Genomic DNA, 20519 nt, shown 5'->3' with positions numbered 1-20519 from the left:
TCTACTCCCCCCCCCTCTCTCTCTTCCCCTCCCTCTCATAGCTGCTGTGATCGAAATAAAGGCAGTATGTTTTAAAGTGTGTATCGATGAAATCAAAATTTACTGCTGGGTTGCATTTAATATTGTGTTGCTCTACACTGTGAATTGCAACAGGCTTGGATCGTGCTGCACATACTATCAACAAGGTGGTTGAAATGTTGCTTCTCAAACCTCTCACTCTTTGACAGTTGCCCTCCAAAGTCCTCCAGTGTACATGGTGGATTCCAGCACCGATTCACTGCATGTTTCAGTTGGTCCCAAACATACTCAGTCAAGTTCATGGTAGCTGATATCACAGGCTGTGCCATTCAATTTATTCCTTCAATCTGGAGGGATGTGTCCCAAGGTTTGGCATGTCACGATGCATATTAGTGTTACCATAGATGTACCAGTGTTCAAGATGTTGGCCTTAGGGGTGGACAGTAAGTTGGAACACCCCTGAAATTGCCCTTGATTGTGGTGAGAGATGTACACCATCTATACATGATACTCTCCGAAAACAAGACTTACCAGTTGAAATTACGGAACTGCGTGTCTTGGACAAGCATTGGTACCTGGCTACCTTCATACCCTTCTATGATGATCATTATGTGTCAGTGAACTTACCAGTCAAGAGAAACCCATGTCCATGATACTGGTTGAATTCCAAGTGTTTCCTCTTCATGCAAGCCAGTCTGGGGAGTTTGTACTATTGTTTGTGATGGATGACTAGATGCTAAATAAATCACGTGGAGATAGTTGTTTGCTGTCTATTTACAAAGAGTCCTCACAATTGTCTTCAAAAATGCAGAACACAGTTCTGTTAGAAAATGCCGAGATGGTTCCTCTAAAGGTGGCATGTCACATTTCCTTCCCCATCTTTCCCTATAACAAGTTTTAACTCTAACTCTAATGACATCTCTGTCAACAAGATAACCTTCCTATTTGTGGAGTGCTCTGAGCAATTTCAACCTAAACTAGTGCACATATGACATACCTAGTACTGTTGCAGATGAGTAGAGGAGCTCTGGAACTATTCAAAGCAAACTTGATGTGTATATGATTTAGTAATTGAGGAAAAAGTGCTGTAGTGTTAGAAATACCCAGTGCTTAAAACCAACTGTGGTTACACTCTTATGAGTTTCCATTGCACTTCATAATGATCATTACTAACTTTTGACAATATTATGAAAAAGATAGATTGCTACTCACCATATAGCAGAAATGTTAACCCTCTATTGCCCAAATTATTATTTCCTGTAGAAAAAAATATTTATTTGCACAGAATGTTAGAGAATAATGTATTTAACACATATCAGGTGAATTTTTGTTTTTGAAAAAAATTATTTTTTAAAAATAGTTCTGTGACTCTGAGGTCACAGTGGGCAGTTACATTGTTTGTGTATAAAGCAGCCATATTGTAACACTCAAGTCACACTGGTCAAGAAAGAAATAACGATCCTAATGCGAAATATAACGATAAAATTTGACGTGACTTCAGAGTCACGGTGGGCAGTAGAGGGTTAAGTGCTGATAAACATGTAAACTTTCAGCCAGAAGGCTTTCTTCTGAAATACACAAAAAACACACACACACACACACAAATGCAGCTCACACACACATGGCCACTGTCTCTGGTTGCTGACGCAAACTTTTACTATACAAAACACATAATTAAGAGCATCACTGCTATTCTTAACTTTATCACATTTTGAGTATGTGAATCATTGGTAATAATACATTGTGTATTATAATATTGCTTTTTGTTGTGAAAGTTATACATCATTATTATTGTATTGTTGTGGTATGTCCACAACCGAGAATGACAGGACTACAAAAGTTGAAGATTTAACAATATTGGGTTTATCTATAAGAGAAATGGTAGTATTAGTTACTTTCAAGGTGTCTTAGGAACTAATAATGAAATTGATTCAGATGCTATATTCTATAATTGCAACAAGTACAATCAGTGTTGTTGTTATTGTAATCAGTGTTGCCAAGGCCAATTATTTATGGTTTGTGGTTGGTTTAATGAATAATAGACATTGTTTGTACTTTCTATTACTCTGATTTTCAGAACATATTTTCTGGTGAAGATATAAGAAAGCAGCTTCCAAAGGAGACAGATGAATATGATAAAGCAACTAATATATGGAAAGACCTCATGTTCAAGATGTATAAAGAAAAGAATGCATTGCGTGCAACAACAGAGAAGGGTGAGTTTCATTTTACAGCTCTGTGGAGATTTTCAGGGTTATAATTTGAGAACTATGTTGAATAGAATTCATTTAAGTCATGGTTCTGTAAATAATTTTTTTAATTAATGTGTTGAAACAAGAAATAAATTTTATTAGAAGTAAGAAATAAATTATCTAAATGAAAGTTTTTAGATGGGGCAAACACTAAATGGAACAAAATTGTGATACATATGAACCAAGATCCTCACTGATTATTGTGCAGAATTTTAAAAGCAGAGTATAATTATGGATAATGTGTCCCCTTTCTTTGCTTTTAATCCCATCAGTTAGACTACAGCATGCAAGGAAGTATCGTAATACCTTTGCCTTCTCTAATGACCTCATTTGCAGTTGGATAACATTAAGCCTCCTTCCTTTTCTTCCTTTTTTCAAAATACCTTTAAAAGCATCTGAAACAGCCAACCATGGCCTCTGATTTTCTACTGTATTTGATGTCACACCTTTTACTAACACATTTGCTGATTGTCAGGGACACTTAAGATTCATAGTTTGATGTTCATCAGAGTACAAGTCCTTTATAAATGAGATAGAGCAGCTGTCATCTCAGATCATATACACCATTAACGTTACAAGTTTATACTGTTGTATTTATAATTTCACAATCTCTGCTGTATAAAATAGTATAAAATAGTGCCACTTTATAGAAAATGTTTATGGTGAATATTATCACTGGGAAAGATGCCTCATATTTGTACATGAGACTTTGTGCATAATATACTTCCAAATGGGCTGAATGACATTGAGTGATGTCACACAATCTAATTGACCTTGACAGAGTCATGCAATGCAACATGTACTCCTGCACCTGAAAATGCGAGGGCAGCTGGACTCTTTTTGTGGTAATGTGGGCTTGAAAACTGGTAGCACAACCAAGCCTAGGTGAAAACAAAGACAAAAACTCAAAGCAGAGGGACTCCAGCTGCTGATACGGATCTTGATCTGACGACTTACCTCATTGGCAGTGGAGAAGCCAAAAGTGTTAAACATATCTAACTGAAACATGTCTGCAGCATGAGACTGATCAACAACAAGGGAGGTGAGAGGGTGAAGAACAGATTTGTAAGAGACAGGAGCAGAGAACTGACATAGGATCGGACTCTACTGTTTATTGTAGCTAACCAACTCCTGTGAAACTTCTGTTGGTTGGTGGGACGGAGGGAGGGAGGGAGGGGGGGGGGAGTCCATGTACTTTTGTGTGTTTACTAAAGTCACTGCTGCTCCTGCTCCTGTGTCCACTTGTATTTTCAGCAGTTAATTAAACACACGTAAGTCAACAAACAATTTGTTTGGGGAGACAGTCATTGTAGAGATACACTTTATGTCCATCAATACTACTGTGTCTGCCTTGTTTGAAGAGGAGTTACACATGAATGCAATATGGCCTTTCTTTTGACATTTGTTGCAAACAGGCCAATGCTTATGGCAAGCATCACACTCGTACTAGACTAAGCGGCACAGGCAAGATATGGCTGCCATTGTGATGTAGCTTGATGCTGCAGTGGTCGTAGCTGATGGTATCCCATGTGATGCTGAGTCGAAGGTTGTACTGCTGCAACAGGTTCCCCGTCATCCTGAACCCTTGCAGCGTACCTAGTAGAGGTCGACTGAGCAACTTCCAATATGACTTCCACTACTCTCCCCCCTCCCCTCCCCCCCACCATGCAGCAATCTGATTGCCTGCGGCCTGTGCTATATTGGGCACATCAGTAAAAGGTCTGATTCTCACATTGCAGTGCTTTTTCACGGAGTTCCCTACATGGGGCCAGATGAATAATATCACCACGCACCATTTGATCAGTGTAGAATTCATGATGAGCACAGTGACAAATTTACATCAACGACTCAATCCTTGTAATTCCACAGGCCAGGCTTTATAAGATTGGTTTGGCATTTATGACAGTGATAAAATTCTACACAAATCGCAATGACATGTTCTGTCATTGTAATGCATCAAGAGAAACTTGCACATTTCATCAAATGATAAGCTGGCCACTTCTTGCAAAGGTGCAAGCTAGCACGACAACTGATAATTGGATGGCGAAAGCCAGGACAGAAAGAAAGCCCTACATAGGTTTACATTGCCCATACGAAAAACCTGGAAATTTTGGAGTAACCATGTCTCATAGGAATCCCAATCTTCAGCTGATTCATCATATGCCAGAAAGGGTGGTGGGAGGGTAACCTGCTGCGAACACACAGATGCCCCTTGATTGACAGCAGTGGCAAGAGGGTGCTGCTGTTCCACAACAGCTTTCTGCTGGGCAATGATACATTGGAGCATTTCTTCCATTGAGATGTTTGTTGGATGAATTAGCATTTACACTAACACGGAGAAAACATAACCTGCACTCATTGCCAAGTTCGCTATAGCAAGAACAAACACGACTTATGGAACAAATCACTTTATAGATCAACACATAAGATACTTTATAGATCAACACATAAGATACAATGAAGAAAAGGTGTGCATAACACTGAACACATTCACTGGACAACAGTAATAAAAGTTACAGAATAGGCCGAGCACTCGTTGGTGATCACTTAAATAGTACAGTTTCTTTGGCAGCTTACCACAGCATTCCAGGGGCCAAATCATGTGGCCTATATAAGCAGTCCTGTGGATTATGGATGCACAATCTCTGAAATTGTGCACATCGTGAGTGAAGGTACACCAGTGATAAAACATTAAGAGAATGTATTGTGGAAATGAACAGAGAAATTTTAAGGGAAGCCCAAAAAACCATAAAAAGGTTGTACATGAAGTCTACAGTTAATTATGTCAGATATTAGTTAATGATATTTCAGAATAGGAATTTCTCATTGTATGTAATTTTGAGGAATGGATGGCAACTATCAGTCCCATCTTTGAAGCTCAGACTAATGTTGAGAGTTAAAACATAGACAAAAAGCATAAAAAGCTTCTGCATTTAAAATGTACTAATGCATGAAGGCTACAACACTAAGTGTTGTTTGTAACCGGTGACAAAATACTACCTCCTCTCGCAACATGAGGTTTACAAATTCATGTTTCATATACACTCCTGGAAATTGAAATAAGAACACCGTGAATTCATTGTCCCAGGAAGGGGAAACTTTATTGACACATTCCTGGGGTCAGATACATCACATGATCACACTGACAGAACCACAGGCACATAGACACAGGCAACAGAGCATGCACAATGTCGGCACTAGTACAGTGTATATCCACCTTTCGCAGCAATGCAGGCTGCTATTCTCCCATGGAGACGATCGTAGAGATGCTGGATGTAGTCCTGTGGAACGGCTTGCCATGCCATTTCCACCTGGCGCCTCAGTTGGACCAGCGTTCGTGCTGGACGTGCAGACCGCGTGAGACGATGCTTCATCCAGTCCCAAACATGCTCAATGGGGGACAGATCCGGAGATCTTGCTGGCCAGGGTAGTTGACTTACACCTTCTAGAGCACGTTGGGTGGCACGGGATACATGCGGACGTGCATTGTCCTGTTGGAACAGCAAGTTCCCTTGCCGGTCTAGGAATGGTAGAAAGATGGGTTCGATGACGGTTTGGATGTACCGTGCACTATTCAGTGTCCCCTCGACGATCACCAGTGGTGTACGGCCAGTGTAGGAGATCGCTCCCCACACCATGATGCCGGGTGTTGGCCCTGTGTGCCTCGGTCGTATGCAGTCCTGATTGTGGCGCTCACCTGCACGGCGCCAAACACGCATACGACCATCATTGGCACCAAGGCAGAAGCGACTCTCATCGCTGAAGACGACACGTCTCCATTCGTCCCTCCATTCACGCCTGTCGCGACACCACTGGAGGCGGGCTGCACGATGTTGGGGCGTGAGCGGAAGACGGCCTAACGGTGTGCGGGACCGTAGCCCAGAATCGTGGAGACGGTTGCGAATGGTCCTCACCGATACCCCAGGAGCAACAGTGTCCCTAATCTGCTGGGAAGTGGCGGTGCGGTCCCCTACGGCACTGCGTAGGATCCTACGGTCTTGGCGTGCATCCGTGCGTCGCTGTGGCCCGGTCCCAGGTCGACGGGCACGTGCACCTTCTGCCGACCACTGGCGACAACATCGATGTACTGTGGAGACCTCACGCCCCACGTGTTGAGCAATTCGGCGGTACGTCCACCCGGCCTCCTGCATGCCCACTATACGCCCTCGCTCAAAGTCCGTCAACTGCACATACGGTTCACGTCCACGCTGTCGCGGCATGCTACCAGTGTTAAAGACTGTGATGGAGCTCCGTATGCCACGGCAAACTGGCGACACTGACGGCGGCAGTGCACAAATGCTGCGCAGCTAGTGCCATTCGACGGCCAACACCGCGGTTCCTGGTGTGTCCGCTGTGCCGTGCGTGTGATCATTGCTTGTACAGCCCTCTCGCAGTGTCCGGAGCAAGTATGGTGGGTCTGACACACCGGTGTCAATGTATTCTTTTTTCCATTTCCAGGAGTGTATAATAAATGGAAATGCCATGTGGCTACGGCCTCTGTAACATAAAAAAACTTTAAGGCAAGATATAATAACTAGACAAGGAATTTAAGGTGCAAAAATAGGCTGAAAAAGTTGTGAAATTTTAGCAAAAATGTGCTGAAAACATGTGAGTTCCAAATGCAAAAATGTGTTGTGGAATGCATTCATAAGTCATCCAAACACAAACTTTCCAAAAGAATTCACTCAAGCATTGAAAAACCTATTGAAACACACCACTAAACAGACTATGACCTACTTCAGTAACTCATTTAGAGACCTGTTTCTCTTGTATATATTTCTTCTTTTTCTTCTTCTTCTTCTTCTTCGCGGATGGATCACTTAGGACCATGCGTAATCAACATTTGTTGGCCTTCCTTTTCGCCCAGTATTCCTTCATAAGCAACAAATGGGCTAGCTTTCGTTGCTTAGACCACATATGTTGGTTAGTTTTTCTCTCTTCTTCCTCAAAACCATGTGTTGTGATTTTTCTCATTTCATTTCTGTCATGTAGATTTGGAGACCCTAATTCTCTCAGGTCTTTTTCCATCTGTTTGTACCAGTTCGGTTTTGTAGTTTTGTTCTTTAAAATTGTATGGATTTTGTGCGTTAACCTGTTTGAGTCCATTATTTCTAAATGCCCCACGAATTGGATTCTTCACGTGCATATTGTGTATGTTATTTTGGAGATATTTTTATATATTTCTGCATTGGGTTTTGGATAATGCACACCATGTTTAGTTCTTGGTCCTAGCATTTTCCTCATTATTTTATGTTCTTTTACTTTTAATTCCCCTTTTAGTGTTCTGTGTTGAAGGTTTAGTGTCTCAGATGCATAGAGAGCTTCGGGTTTAATTACTGTTGTGTAGTGTCGCATTTTGCAGTTCCACGAGAGACTCTTTTTGTTGTAAACGTTTTTTGTTAACTGAAATGCCGTCTCCTTTTTCTGGACTCTCGATCTGACAGATTTCTTTTCATTACAATTTTCTGCAATCCATTCACCTAAATATTTAAATTCTTTTACTCAAGAGATGTAGTTATTACCAATTTTGAGATCAGAAGGTACATCTTTGATGTCAGTCATAAATTTTGTTTTATTCAAATGAAATTTGTAATCCTATTTTTGCTACCTGTTTCTGTGTATTGGTAATGTCTTGGACGATCAGTGCCATGTCGTCAGCAAATTCTAAACAGACTAATTCTATGCCCTTACGTTTTGGTCCCATTCTGTGTGCAGGTGCACCTGCTTTTCTCCATTCTCGAACAACTTTATCAAGAGCACAATTGAAGAGCACTGGGGACAGTCCATCCCCTTGTCATACTCCTGTGTCTATTTCAAACTCTGTGCTCAATTCTCCCATAAATTTTACTCTGGATTTGATTTCCATGAGTGTTTCTTTTATGATGTTTGTTGTCTTTTGATCTAGTCCAAATTCTGCTAACACTTCAAAAAGGCATTCTCAGTCTATACTGTCATATGCTTTTTTAAAGTCGATAAACGTGATGACATAACTTTTGTTTGAAGTACTATGCAAATATTTAATCGAGTTTTTCAAGTTAAGGATTTGTTCTACGCATGATCAACCTTTTCTGAATCCACCTTGGTATTTGCCTAGTTTTTAATCCAGCTGAGGTTCTGCTCAGTTTAGTAGGGCTTTAGACAGAATTTTGTATGTTATTGACAATAAATAGATTCCACGATAGTTGTTGGGGTCTGTTTTACTTCCTTTTTGTACAGAGGGTGTATGATTGCTGTCTTCCAATCTGTGGGGATTTTTTTCAGTTTTCCAGATTTCAAGTATAATTTCTTTGAGTTTTGCAATAAGATTTTCTCCTGCATTTTTCCATAATTCTGCAATGATTTGGTCTTCTGATGTTTTGTTATTTTTAAGTGACTGAATTATCTCTTTAATCTCCTGTAAACTTGGTGGCTTTGAGTCTGGGTTTCGTAGTGTATGATGGAACTCTGCAGGCTTTCCACAATTCAGTAATTTAGAAAAGTATTTTGCAAGAATTTCACAGTTTTCGGTGTTGGTATGGGCAATTTCTCCCATGTTCATTTTTGAATTAGAGTGATGGAGGAGAGTACTTTGTTGATTTTCATTTGAATACTCTGTAGAAATTTCGGGAATTGTTTTTCTTGAAATAATTTTCTCTGTCTTACAATTTTTTGTCTTTGTGTTGTTTAAGGACTGTTCGTATTGCTTTTCTGACTGTTTACTAGGTATCTTTGAGATCTTCCAGGGTCTTTTGATTTTTGTTGCACAGCCAATTTTGCCACATGTGTTGTCTGAGATTTATCAGTTGGTCACACTCATCTGTCCACCATAGGTGTTTTCGTGTTCTTGTTTGCAGTGCTACAGTTTCAGCTGCTTTTAAAAGTCCTGCTTGCAGTTGTTGCCAATTTTGTGGTTTTAAATTTTGTGTTTCTTTTGTAAATTGTTCAATACCATTTATCTTTTGTACATCATATTTACTGTATATTTATATATACTGCCTGACCAAAAAATTGAAGCTACCAGTAGACATGACACGATATCAATGTAATTTCATAAGCGTGCACACCATTCTACAGGTACGTAAATTGTTCGAATTGTGATTATCCATGACAGGTAGAACAGCCATCAGAGTGCAGTTGTGGTGTTCAGGTTTAGTATTGTTACTAGGCCTGTTAGGGTACATAAGAAGCATAATATGCGGGAACAGTGTCAGCTGTTGAGCGGTTACTGTGAAGGACACAGAGATGCCGCATACTCACGTGAGACAGGGTTATAAGCACATAACAGCATTTGTTAAATTCTCAGTATGGGTCTCTGTATGGCCAGCTGGTCAAATTGTACTATATCCAGATGTGTGGGCATCCAGACGTGGCGGTGGCGTGATGTTGGGCGGGATGGGAATGTGATGGCAGGCGTAGTCGTCGCCCAGGTCTAGTTGAACATGCTGCAAGGGAGTATCTCCACGTTGTGTACTCGCACATTGTAAGCCCTTCAGATCTGTACCTGTGTTATGAGAACAAGAAATGGACTCCCTGCTACATTCTGTACCACCCCGCACCATAAGTGAAGTGGCTATAAAACAAAACACTGCTTCTGTACTTAACGTGTAGATTTATTCCAGTTAACTCTGTATATTATCACAAACTTTCACAAAAGGTGAAATGGGAACCAACAAGTCATAATGAATTCTTGTTAACATTATGTGAATAGTATGTAACAACAATTGCTTGTCTACATCATATTTGTCTTCTTTGGTGCTGGAAATCTTCCACAGTACCAGAGCACCTTCATTCCTCTTTTCCCCATGGAGATTACAAATGCTATCCACCAGGTAAACTCCGCACCTGTTGACTAATACTTCCCCACAGTATGTGGCTCGATGTTTAGAAACTAATTGCGATCACACACATCTTGATTCTGAGCTCTATATTTGACATTTGTGATTCTTGTCCTTCCATGAATGTCATGGATTACAACATCAGCAATGAACTGTGGTTCTGCATGACCCTGGATGATCACCCTCAATGAGTGTGTCAGAAGCCTGGTGAGAGATCCTTTTCTTCCAATGTGTTGGAGAGGTAGAGTGGTTTTACTCCTGGCATTATAGTGCGGGGAGAAATGACTTCAGATCACGGCTGATAGTGATCAAGAGAACTCTAACAGCGCAGTACCACATCACAGACATACTGCGTCATCTTGTGCTACCTCTCATTGACGGTATCATGCTGCCATTTTTAAAAGGACAATACTCATCCACACATGGCACACACCTCTGTGAAATGTCTGTGTGATGCTCAGGTGCTTCCATGGCCAGCAAAATCTCTGCATCTGTCCCCAACAACATCCACACATGTATCTCCAATAGAACATGTGTGGAACCAACTCAAACATCAACTCCATCTGGGTGCTAACATCCAGCTTGCCTCAGGAGGGAATTCAGTGGCCTTATGACACCCACCCAAACCAAATCATTGCATGCATCCAGGGCAGAGACTGGGCAACATCAAACTGATATGTGAAGTCATCCTGCCAAGTGCTTTGTAAATATGACTCAATTTTGTAATCACTGAAATAACAATCGTATAACCTCTCAACCCGTAAAGTTTGATTTTGTGTCCTCCTCCTCCTTTCTGATGGAAAAAAAATAGCAACACCAAACAATAATTAATGTGTTGTTTTTGTTGTTGTGGTCTTCAGTCCTCAGACTGGTTTGATGCAGCCCTCCATGCTACCCTATCCTGTGCAAGCTTCTTCACCTCTGAGTAACTACTGCAACCTACATCCTTCTGAATCTGCTTAGTGTATTCATCTCTTGGTTTCCCTCTACGATTTTTACCCTCCACACTGCCCTCCAATACTAAATTGGTAATTCCTTGATGCCTCAGAACATGTCCTACCAACCGACCCCTTCTTCTTGTCAAGTTGTGTCACAAACTCCTCTTCTCTCCAATTTTATTCAATACCCCATTAGTTATGTGATCTATCCATCTAATCTTCAGCATTCTTCTGTAGCACCACATTTCGAAAGCTTCTATTCTCTTCTTGTCCAAACTATTTATCATCCACGTTTCACTTCCGTACATGGCTACACTCCATACAAATACTTTCAGAAACGACTTCCTGACACTTGAATCTATACTCGATGTTAACAAATTTCTCTTCTTCAGAAACGCTTTCCTTGCCATTGCCAGTCTACATTTTATATCCTCTCTACTTCGACCATCATCAGTTATTTTGCTCCCCAAATAGCAAAACTCCTTTACTACTTTAAGTGTCTCATTGCCTGATCTAATTCCCTCAGCATCACCCGAGTTAACTCGACTACATTCCATTATCCTCGTTTTGGTTTTGTTGATGTTCATCATATATCCTCCTCTCAAGACACTGTCCATTACGTTCAACTGCTCTTCCAAGTCCTTTTCTGTCTCTGACAGAATTACAATGTCATCGACGAACCTCAAAGTTTTTATTTCTTGTCCATGGATTTTAATACCTACTCCAAATTTTTCTTTTGTTTCCCTTACTGCTTTCTCAATATACAGATTGAATAACATTGGGGAGAGGCTACAACCCTGTCTCACTCCCTTCCCAACCACTGCTTGCCTTTCATGCCCCTCGACTCTTATAACTGCCATCTGGTTTCTGTACAAATTGTAAATAGCCTTTCGCTCCCTGTATTTTACCCCTGCCAACTTTAGAATTTGGAAGAGAGTATTCAAGTCAACATTGTCAAAAGCTTTCTCTAAGTCTACAAATGCTAGGAACGTATGTTTGCCTTTCCTTAATCTTTCTTCTAAGATACGTCGTAGGGTCAGTATTGCCTCATGTGTTCCAATATTTCTATGGCATCCAAACTGATCTTCCCCGAGGTCGGCTTCTACCAGTTTTTCCATTTGTCTGTAATGAATTCGTGTTAGTATTTTGCAGCTGTGACTTATTAAACTGATAGTTCGGTAATTTTCACATCTGCCAACACCTGCTTTCTTTGGGATTGGAATTATTATATTCTTCTTGAAGTCTGAGGGTATTTCGCCTGTCTCATACATCTCGCTTCTGTATGGGAAAGCTAGTATTATTTTCACTCGTGTGGCATTCAGAAGAAAAAAGATTTACGGGGTCATTGATCTCGGGTGGCACTCGGATTTCTGGCTGATGGTAGGACAGAGTGCAGCCCTTTCATGTCTGTCATCAGCAGAGAGGTCTGTTGCCCATGTAGCCTGTCTGTGTTGTTGGTTGCTGGCTGAGCAGTGCAAAGCTTCGATGCAGCAGTGGAGTTCAGAAGCTTGCTGCCTCTGTGTGGCAGGATAGGTGGTAACCTGTGGCAGATCTGATGGCAGGCACAAGTGTTTTGAAGCACACCATTGAGTGCACATTGTTGAATAAGAGATTCAGCAGCAGACAACTCCTACATGTTGCTGTAATGACTCAGTGATGTTATCAAGGATGATTACCTTGGGCACAGAACCATAGAGACTGGAATGAGGATCAATGGAAATGTGGCACCTGGTCAGATGAATAACATTTATTGCTAACCAGGTTGATGCTCATCCAGGAGGTTGGCTGTTCAGAACATCCACCATGTCACAGATGCAGGCTAGTTAGGTCAGTACTGTGTTTTTTGCTTTTGGAGTATGTTCAACTGGACTTTTGTGGGTCCCATGGTAGTAATTGAATGGTCTGTGACAGCAGTAAACTATGCAAAAATTATTGCAGACCACCTGAATCCCTTCATGCTTGATGTCTTACCCAACGACGATGGCATCTTCCAGCAGGATAGCTGTTCATACTACAAGGTCTTAATGGTGCTACAGTGGTTTGAGAGACATGATAGTGATAGTGAACTCATATTGATGATTTCTTGTCCATCAAATTCACCTGATCTGAACCTGATGGAACACATCTGGGATGCTACTGGGCAACAGCTTCACATGCAAAAACCACTGGCCCATAATTTACAGGAATCATGTAATCTGTGTGTAAACATCTAGTGCTACTTATCCCTGGAAACAAAGGAATTGTCAAATATATGTCACTCCAAATTGCTGCTTTATTATGTGCAAATGTGAACCAACACTTTATTAAGCAAGTGACCATAAAGCTTGTTTCTTTGTGTGTGTGTAATTTCTATCAGTAAGTCTGCAACTGTGATATCTCAACAAATATTTGTAACCAGAAACCGAATGTTCTACACAAGAGGTGTGTATTTTTTCAGATGGTAAACAGTTTTCTTGTTTTTTACCATGTCATCCGCATCAGAATTTTTATTTAAGCTTTACTTAGACTTCAGTTTTCTGATGCCTTCAAGGGCATCCTTCACATCTAACAACATTATTCGTTATGCTTCTTTCTGAAAACACTCCTTTTCCAATTTTTTCAGGGCTTATATTAGAAACAAGTGTCTGTGTACAGCGTTGAGTGCAGTTTGCAGTTCCTTTTATACCCTTTCTTGCAACTGACAAATCATATGGTAAGCATTTAAAAATCTGCATACAGCCTGAAAATTAATTACAAGTAAACACTACTGCTCTCAGCTAGGTACTATCTAGTGATTGGGAGGGGGGATGGTGGTAAAGGAACTTCCGTAATTTGTATGTGCTTTGTGTTTTTGCAGTAGCCTTTCTCAAGAGTTTCTTAATGCAAGAGAACAATTCTGTAACATATAAATATTCCTCTTAGTGTATTAGGAAAGCATATAAAGCACATTTCATATATTGCATTTGAATGTTGTTTGTTTGTTTACACTACCGGTCAAAAATTTTCGATCCCCATGATTAAAAAAAAAAAAAAAAAAAAAAAAAAAAAAAAATTTGCAAACTAAATGGACTGACAAAATAAATATTTTCTCTATCATTAAGTACAATATAATTTGTTTTAAACTGCCCTCAAAACAGTGGCAACTGTTGACATTGTGGATATAAGATTTTGTAGCATTCTTGTAGATATTGCAGTTCAACATGTCTGTAAATTATCTGTAAATTATTACATAAATCTTCAGCTGTAGATGACCTCAGTTTTCTGACCTCCCTGTCAAGTTCATCACATTAGAGTTTAACTGGAAATAAGTCAGGTGACAGACTTGGCCAAAATAATATTCCTCAGTTCTCCACAATTCTCTTTTCTATTGGCCTACCCTCTCCACAATTTAGAAACATATTTGGGATCATTTTTCTGCTGCAGAACAAACCCATGACAAATAAGTCTCTAGCCAGATCAAATTGCAGGGTTGATTAGTAGTCTGTGATATCTTTCCTTCATTACTGTTCCCTTAATTTTCACTAGATCCCTGATTTTATCATCCATGAAACATCCTCACCCCGTGACCGACCGTCCACCATGCTGCACTGCTGGTGTCACATTCAGACTTTTCACACATTGTCTGTAAAGTTGATGAACAATCATTGATGATGGATTCGAAATACTTACAAAGTTATATTCATTTGTGAATAACATCTTGACCACTGCTGTACACTGCAGTTGCAGTGCCCATTGCTATCTTTTCACCTTATTTTGTTTGTGTAATAAAGGATTTTTGCCCACTATGCACTCCATTAGTCCTTGTTCACGAAGACAGCATTGCACTATTGTGACAGAGATTGGAGTGCTCTCATACTGTTTTCTTACTCATGAATTTCAGGTGCAGTATGAATCCTCTGACATTTACTGTGTATGCATATGAACTGATCATCCGTGTATGATGGTACTCAGGGTCTTCCAGATCATGGAATACTTGGATTGGCACCACTTTGTTTGAACTGCTACAATTTATACTCCACCATAGTTTGGGCTACACCAACTTTCGTTGTTATTTCTCTACCAGAGTAGAATTCCTGATGCATAACTACAATTACAAAACATTTTTCAGTTATAATCTCCTGTTTCTGTCCCGTTACGAAGAAATTGGTATGAACCTGATCAAGTTCACAAACACACTACTAGATGCACAAAAAGTACTGTAAACTAATGCAAACTGGTTGCTACACAGTCAGTTGAGGAGTGAGGGGTATTTGAATGGTATGGTATTACGTAAAGGCACATCATTATTGTGTCGATATTCAGTGAACTCTGTGCGAACATAATGGAGGCTACTAGGTTTTTCATGTTTATACTTGTTTTATTATCAGAATGGAGATACAATAGAATATTCAACACAAAATCCCCGCTTTAACCATAAACCCATAGCTGTGATTGCTGATCGAAAACTTTTGACCTATAGTGTAGGAGGACCTCAACAGCCTCAGGCATTTAGTGCCCAAGGGAAGACACATTGTTCACTAAACCATGCAAAATCGTATAACCCAGCCACACACCTTAAGTTTGGAAATGGGTTTCGTTGTAGTAAGTTGAGTATCCTCACAGACAGTGCAGTGATGTCTGGAGTACCAGGGACCTTCAGCTCACTGACAGTCGTTGCTGCTTCCTGCGGTGCAGTAGCAGAGAGAGAGGTGCTCTGAGAGTTGTGTAACCAACAGCACTGGTCACAGAAGTGGTACCATGTCATTTTTTTTTCTTCAGACAAGTCTTAGTTCTGTGCACAGCATCATGATATATGTATCTGCATGCAGAGGCTCTGAGAAGAATGAACAGTGCCAGATTGCATTCATCATTGTCATACAGTATAAGCACCTGGTGTGTCCATCTCTAGTTTGTATAACTGAGACAGCAGGCATTACATTTCTGATGTGTAAAGGTTGGTGGCTGCAGGCTGTGCCTATTTTGACAAGATTACACAAGAATGCACATTGCTCGTATGGTGCTGACCTACTTCGATATGGATGACGTTTCACTGTACCCTGGTCAGCACATTCTCCAGATCTTTCTGGCATTTAGAACCTCTGGTCACTGGCTGCAGCAAGGCCAGCAGGCCTTCACTCTGCACATTCCACATAAACTTGGGCTAAGATTTGAAACAATACTGTATTACATGTCCATATTTGTTTTCTTGCTACTGTACAATGTATGCATGGTAAGTAAAATTTTGTTATTGTCTACCTTTCCTATTGGAACATGTTTATTTAAAGGAAAAACATTATTTCCAAAAGCCTCAAAAAGTTCTTGACCAACATACTTCAGATTTTTACACAGTACTCTGACAAACATTTGGATGGACAATGGAAACTCTAGGATGGGAAATTTAGGATAGACCACTAGCCAGGCAATGTGTGAGTGCTGGAAGATAGCATTGATCTATTCAAGATACTAAATGATGAACTTACTTCTGCATAAACTTGTCTGCAGAATCTTGTCATTTACTGGGTGGGTCAGATGTCCCTGACTATGGGTTTTATGCAACCTGCAATGCCTTTTCATATTCTCTTGCTCTCTAAGCACAAGCTATTAGTCCTACAGAAAAGAATGAGCAAGACTGTTTTGTAGGAACTTTAATGTAGTTAAATTTTGTACTGGGATACATTTTTGCTACAGACCATAGTTCTCAAATGTTTCAAGAAAAATGTACAAAAGTGAACTTCAAGCACAATTTTTTTTAATAACTTGAAAACCGTCATTTCCAGCAAAAATGTACCCCAGTACAAAATTTAACTACATTAAATTTCCTACTAAAAAGTTCTGTTCATTTTTTCTGTAAGAATAATAGTTTACTCAATGACTGAGAGTACGAAAATCTTGCTTTTAGTTTTTAAAGGTGTTGTGGTTTACATAAAACCTATATGTAGGGGCAGCTGAATCACCATGTATGTAGATGCAAAATGTTGTTAGCAAAAATCTTGAACAATTCTTGACCTATTCAATTCAGATTTTTATATGAGACTCTAACAAACATTTGGATGGACATAGACTGTATATCGATGGTAAGAAATGAAAACCTCGTAACTCCATTTCGCAAAATTTTACAGGAGAAGCAAAAATGGTTTCTAAGTATATAAAGTGATAGTAGCTACACATGTAACTATGTAGTAGAAGCCTAGTTATTGACACATGACTGAAATCCACGCACTTTCAAATGTCTCTTTGATGATGGAGTTACTAATTACTGAAATTAAGGTTTTTACAGAAAGATGGAGTCATGGGGCTTTCATTGCCTACAAACGATATATTGTTATAATACATATGGATGGACATAGACTATGCATTGTTTCAAACAATAATGTACAAGTTATCAGTGAAAACTAACTGTGAGAAAGGAAATGCTATGCTATGCTGTGCCGTACTCTGCTGTGAAAATGTGCAATTTTGTTTTCTTTCTCACACTCAATTTTACCTATGTTAACAGGGCATTTAAAGTATTAGATGAATTTTTCACATGGTCAGTTGTATGTTGCGATTTCACGAGCTAGTACTTCAGAAGACCACTTCACACTCTTCCCACACAATATCCAAAAAGTGATAAGTGTTGTACGTGCTAAAGTTTTGTAACTGTAATTTGCACAAAAGATTAAAAAAACAGTAAAAACCAAACAAACAAAGAAGTCATTTTCATTCATGTTCTATCTTTTAACTTAAAGTATCTTTGGTTACCGTTCTTGAAATTATTTGTTGTACTGGAGCTGCTACGCACTGCCATTGTACCATACCATTCAACTTCTTTAACTTGTTGTGATGCTTAGGTGCTAGAAGATAGCATTCATCAGTTCAAGATACTAGATGATGAACTCACTTCTTCATAAACTTGTCTGCATTTAGAACAGAATCTTAATACCTTAAAACTTTGATTACAATTTGTGGTTAACAGATCTTTTGTAATGTGTAGCTCTCAACAGGTCACAACATATATGTGTGTCAATGTAAAATTTCAAAGTCAGAGTCATATTCAACTGTTTGGGCATTTATGTTGTCAACCACAGCCTTTGCACCATGACCTCCAAGGCACTGCCAAGCCATGATGCCCAAAGAACAAGTGCTTTGTCACAGCAGGTGGAGAGGTTTATTCGCCGTCAAACCTTGTCAATTTCTGGAGCTGATATTTTTTACACAAAATCTCTGGTTTGCACGAACATCTCTCATTGACGTGAGTGTTCAGAAGTGGAACATGCTATCCCATAGGATAGTCATGTAACACTACAGTTCAATTTATCACAATTTAAGAGTTCCATACCTTTGAAGTGGGTGAAGGAACTGAAATTTGTGTCCTGACAGAATTCCCAGGAACACCCCAGATTATGATGTATGTGTCAGTTCCCATGCAAATCATTGAAGTGACTTCTTGACATATTTGCTTGATGCCTATCTTTAATTTCCATAACTTCTTCATGTGACTGAAAGAAATTCCACACAGTCTTATTTTGCAGAAAAGTTTCTAATGACATATTTTTGTTAGATGCAGGGATAGATGTGACTCAGAGGATTGCAAAGTAGGTGAATGTGGTGGTTATTCCAGTAACTTATTGTTCATTATTCTCTGTTTTCATATGTGAGGTGTACCTGGGCAAGCCTATTGCACTGATTTATTTGTCATTTGCCATCCAGATCTCAGTTCTTGTATGTCCTTCACAATGGTAATCTTTAAGGGAAGTACATCTACATTTCAGTTTATTGAACCATTATATAACTATTTAAAATGGGAGAACAGACTCCTAATAAACTTTTTATCAACTTTTGATGGAGTTCCTAGTATTTCAGTGTCCATTTGAGTAAAGTTCAAACAAAATGAGTAGTTTAATCACCAATGTATACTAAAACTATTTCACTTATCAAGCTGAGAGTTAAATTCCATTTTGCACAATATCTACTAATGTAACAGTGACCAAATACAAATACGAACTAAAAATGTTCTGAAAACTTGAGAACATTAATAGTTTGTCTCGTGTAATGATACATGGATAAATATATAGATGCTGTATTGTGGGTAAGAGCTGTTATCTATCTTGGTTTGATCATAATATACTAGAAATGGTTTTTGTTACTAGACTGTCTTACAGAATCAACAAAAATGTAAGGTTTTGTAAATCGTAATTGATATTTTTTCTGTTTAGGTGTTTGGGACAAATTAACTGATTTGAACACCAGACTGGAGGCTATCCAGCGAGCACTGGAAAAATATTTAGAGACAAAGCGACATATTTTCCCACGATTTTACTTTATTTCTAATGATGATTTGTTAGAAATATTAGCACAAGCAAGACGACCAGAAGCCATTCAACCACATTTAAAAAAATGTTTTGACAATATCAATAAAATTAAAATACAGAAGGTAAGAACTTAGAAACAAAAGTCTATCTCTTTTCTACTACTAAATTTAAGAAGAAAATTGAGATAATTGAGAGAATAACAGTAACCATGTACTGTATAGAAGAGGTGTTGAGCATTACATTGACACATTAAGAAGACTGAACTTGTAGTGAAGTTTTTGGGCAGTTAACATAAAAACACAAATCTAAATCTACGTACATATTCCAAAAGCCACCATATGTTGCATGGGGGAGAGTATGTAGTACCAATATGAGTTATTTTCCTTCTTGTTCCACTCGCAAATATAGAAAGGGAGAAATGACAACCTATATGCCCTAATTTCTGTTTATCATATGTTTGTGGTTGTTACGTGAAATGTATGTTGGTGGCACTAGAATTGTGCTGTAGTAAGCATCAAATGTTAGTTCTCTATTTTCCCAGTAGTATACCTCAAAAAGAAGATCTCCTCCCCTCCAGGCATTCCCATTTTAGTTCCTGAAGCACCTCAGTAATAACTTGCGTGTTGATTGAAACTGCCGGTAACAAATCTAGCAACCCGCCTCTAAATCACTTTGATGTTTTCCTTTAATCTGACCTGGTGTGGGTGCCAAATGAAGAGCTCTCAAGAATGGGTCACACTGTTTTCTGTCTGCAGTCTTCTTTACAGGTGAACCACACTTCCGTTAAACTCTTCCAATAAACAGAAGTTGACCACTTGCCTTCTCCACTATATCCTTGCATGTTCATTCCATTTCATATCACTTTACATTGTTACACCTCAGTATTTTATTGACCTGACTGTGTCAAATATCACATTACAAATGCTGTATTCAAACATCATGGAACCATTTTCCTACTAATTTGCATTAACTTAAATTTTTCTGCATTCAGAGCTAGTTGGCATTCATCACACCAGTTAGATATTTTGTCAAAGTTATCTTTTATCCTCCTGCAATCACTCAACAATGACTCCTTCCCATACACAATAGCATCATCAGCAAACTATTGAAGATTGCTGCTCACTCCGTTTATCAGATAGAATGATAGCGCTACTATCATACTTCCCTGGTGCGCTCTTGACGACACCCTTGTCTCTGATGAACTCTTATCGTTGAGGACAATGTACAGTGTCTTACTGCTTAAGAAGT

The 20519-nt window shown here is 39.3% G+C and overlaps 1 protein-coding gene across 1 annotated transcript in view; it reads left to right on the top strand.

Annotated features, from left to right (window-relative positions):
- LOC126195572 (dynein axonemal heavy chain 2) overlaps positions 1–20519 on the top strand; it is a 957657-nt gene that overhangs the window by 294286 nt on the left and 642852 nt on the right. The window contains 2 exon segments of the mRNA XM_049934198.1: positions 2096–2234; positions 19176–19393. Coding sequence (XP_049790155.1) covers positions 2096–2234; positions 19176–19393 — 357 coding nt within the window.

The sequence above is a fragment of the Schistocerca nitens genome, chromosome 7 (genome assembly GCF_023898315.1).
Source record: "Schistocerca nitens isolate TAMUIC-IGC-003100 chromosome 7, iqSchNite1.1, whole genome shotgun sequence".
Taxonomy (NCBI): Eukaryota; Metazoa; Arthropoda; class Insecta; order Orthoptera; family Acrididae; genus Schistocerca; species Schistocerca nitens.
The sequence above is the reverse complement of the archived record's forward strand: the minus strand, read 5'-3'. Positions and strand labels throughout refer to the sequence as shown.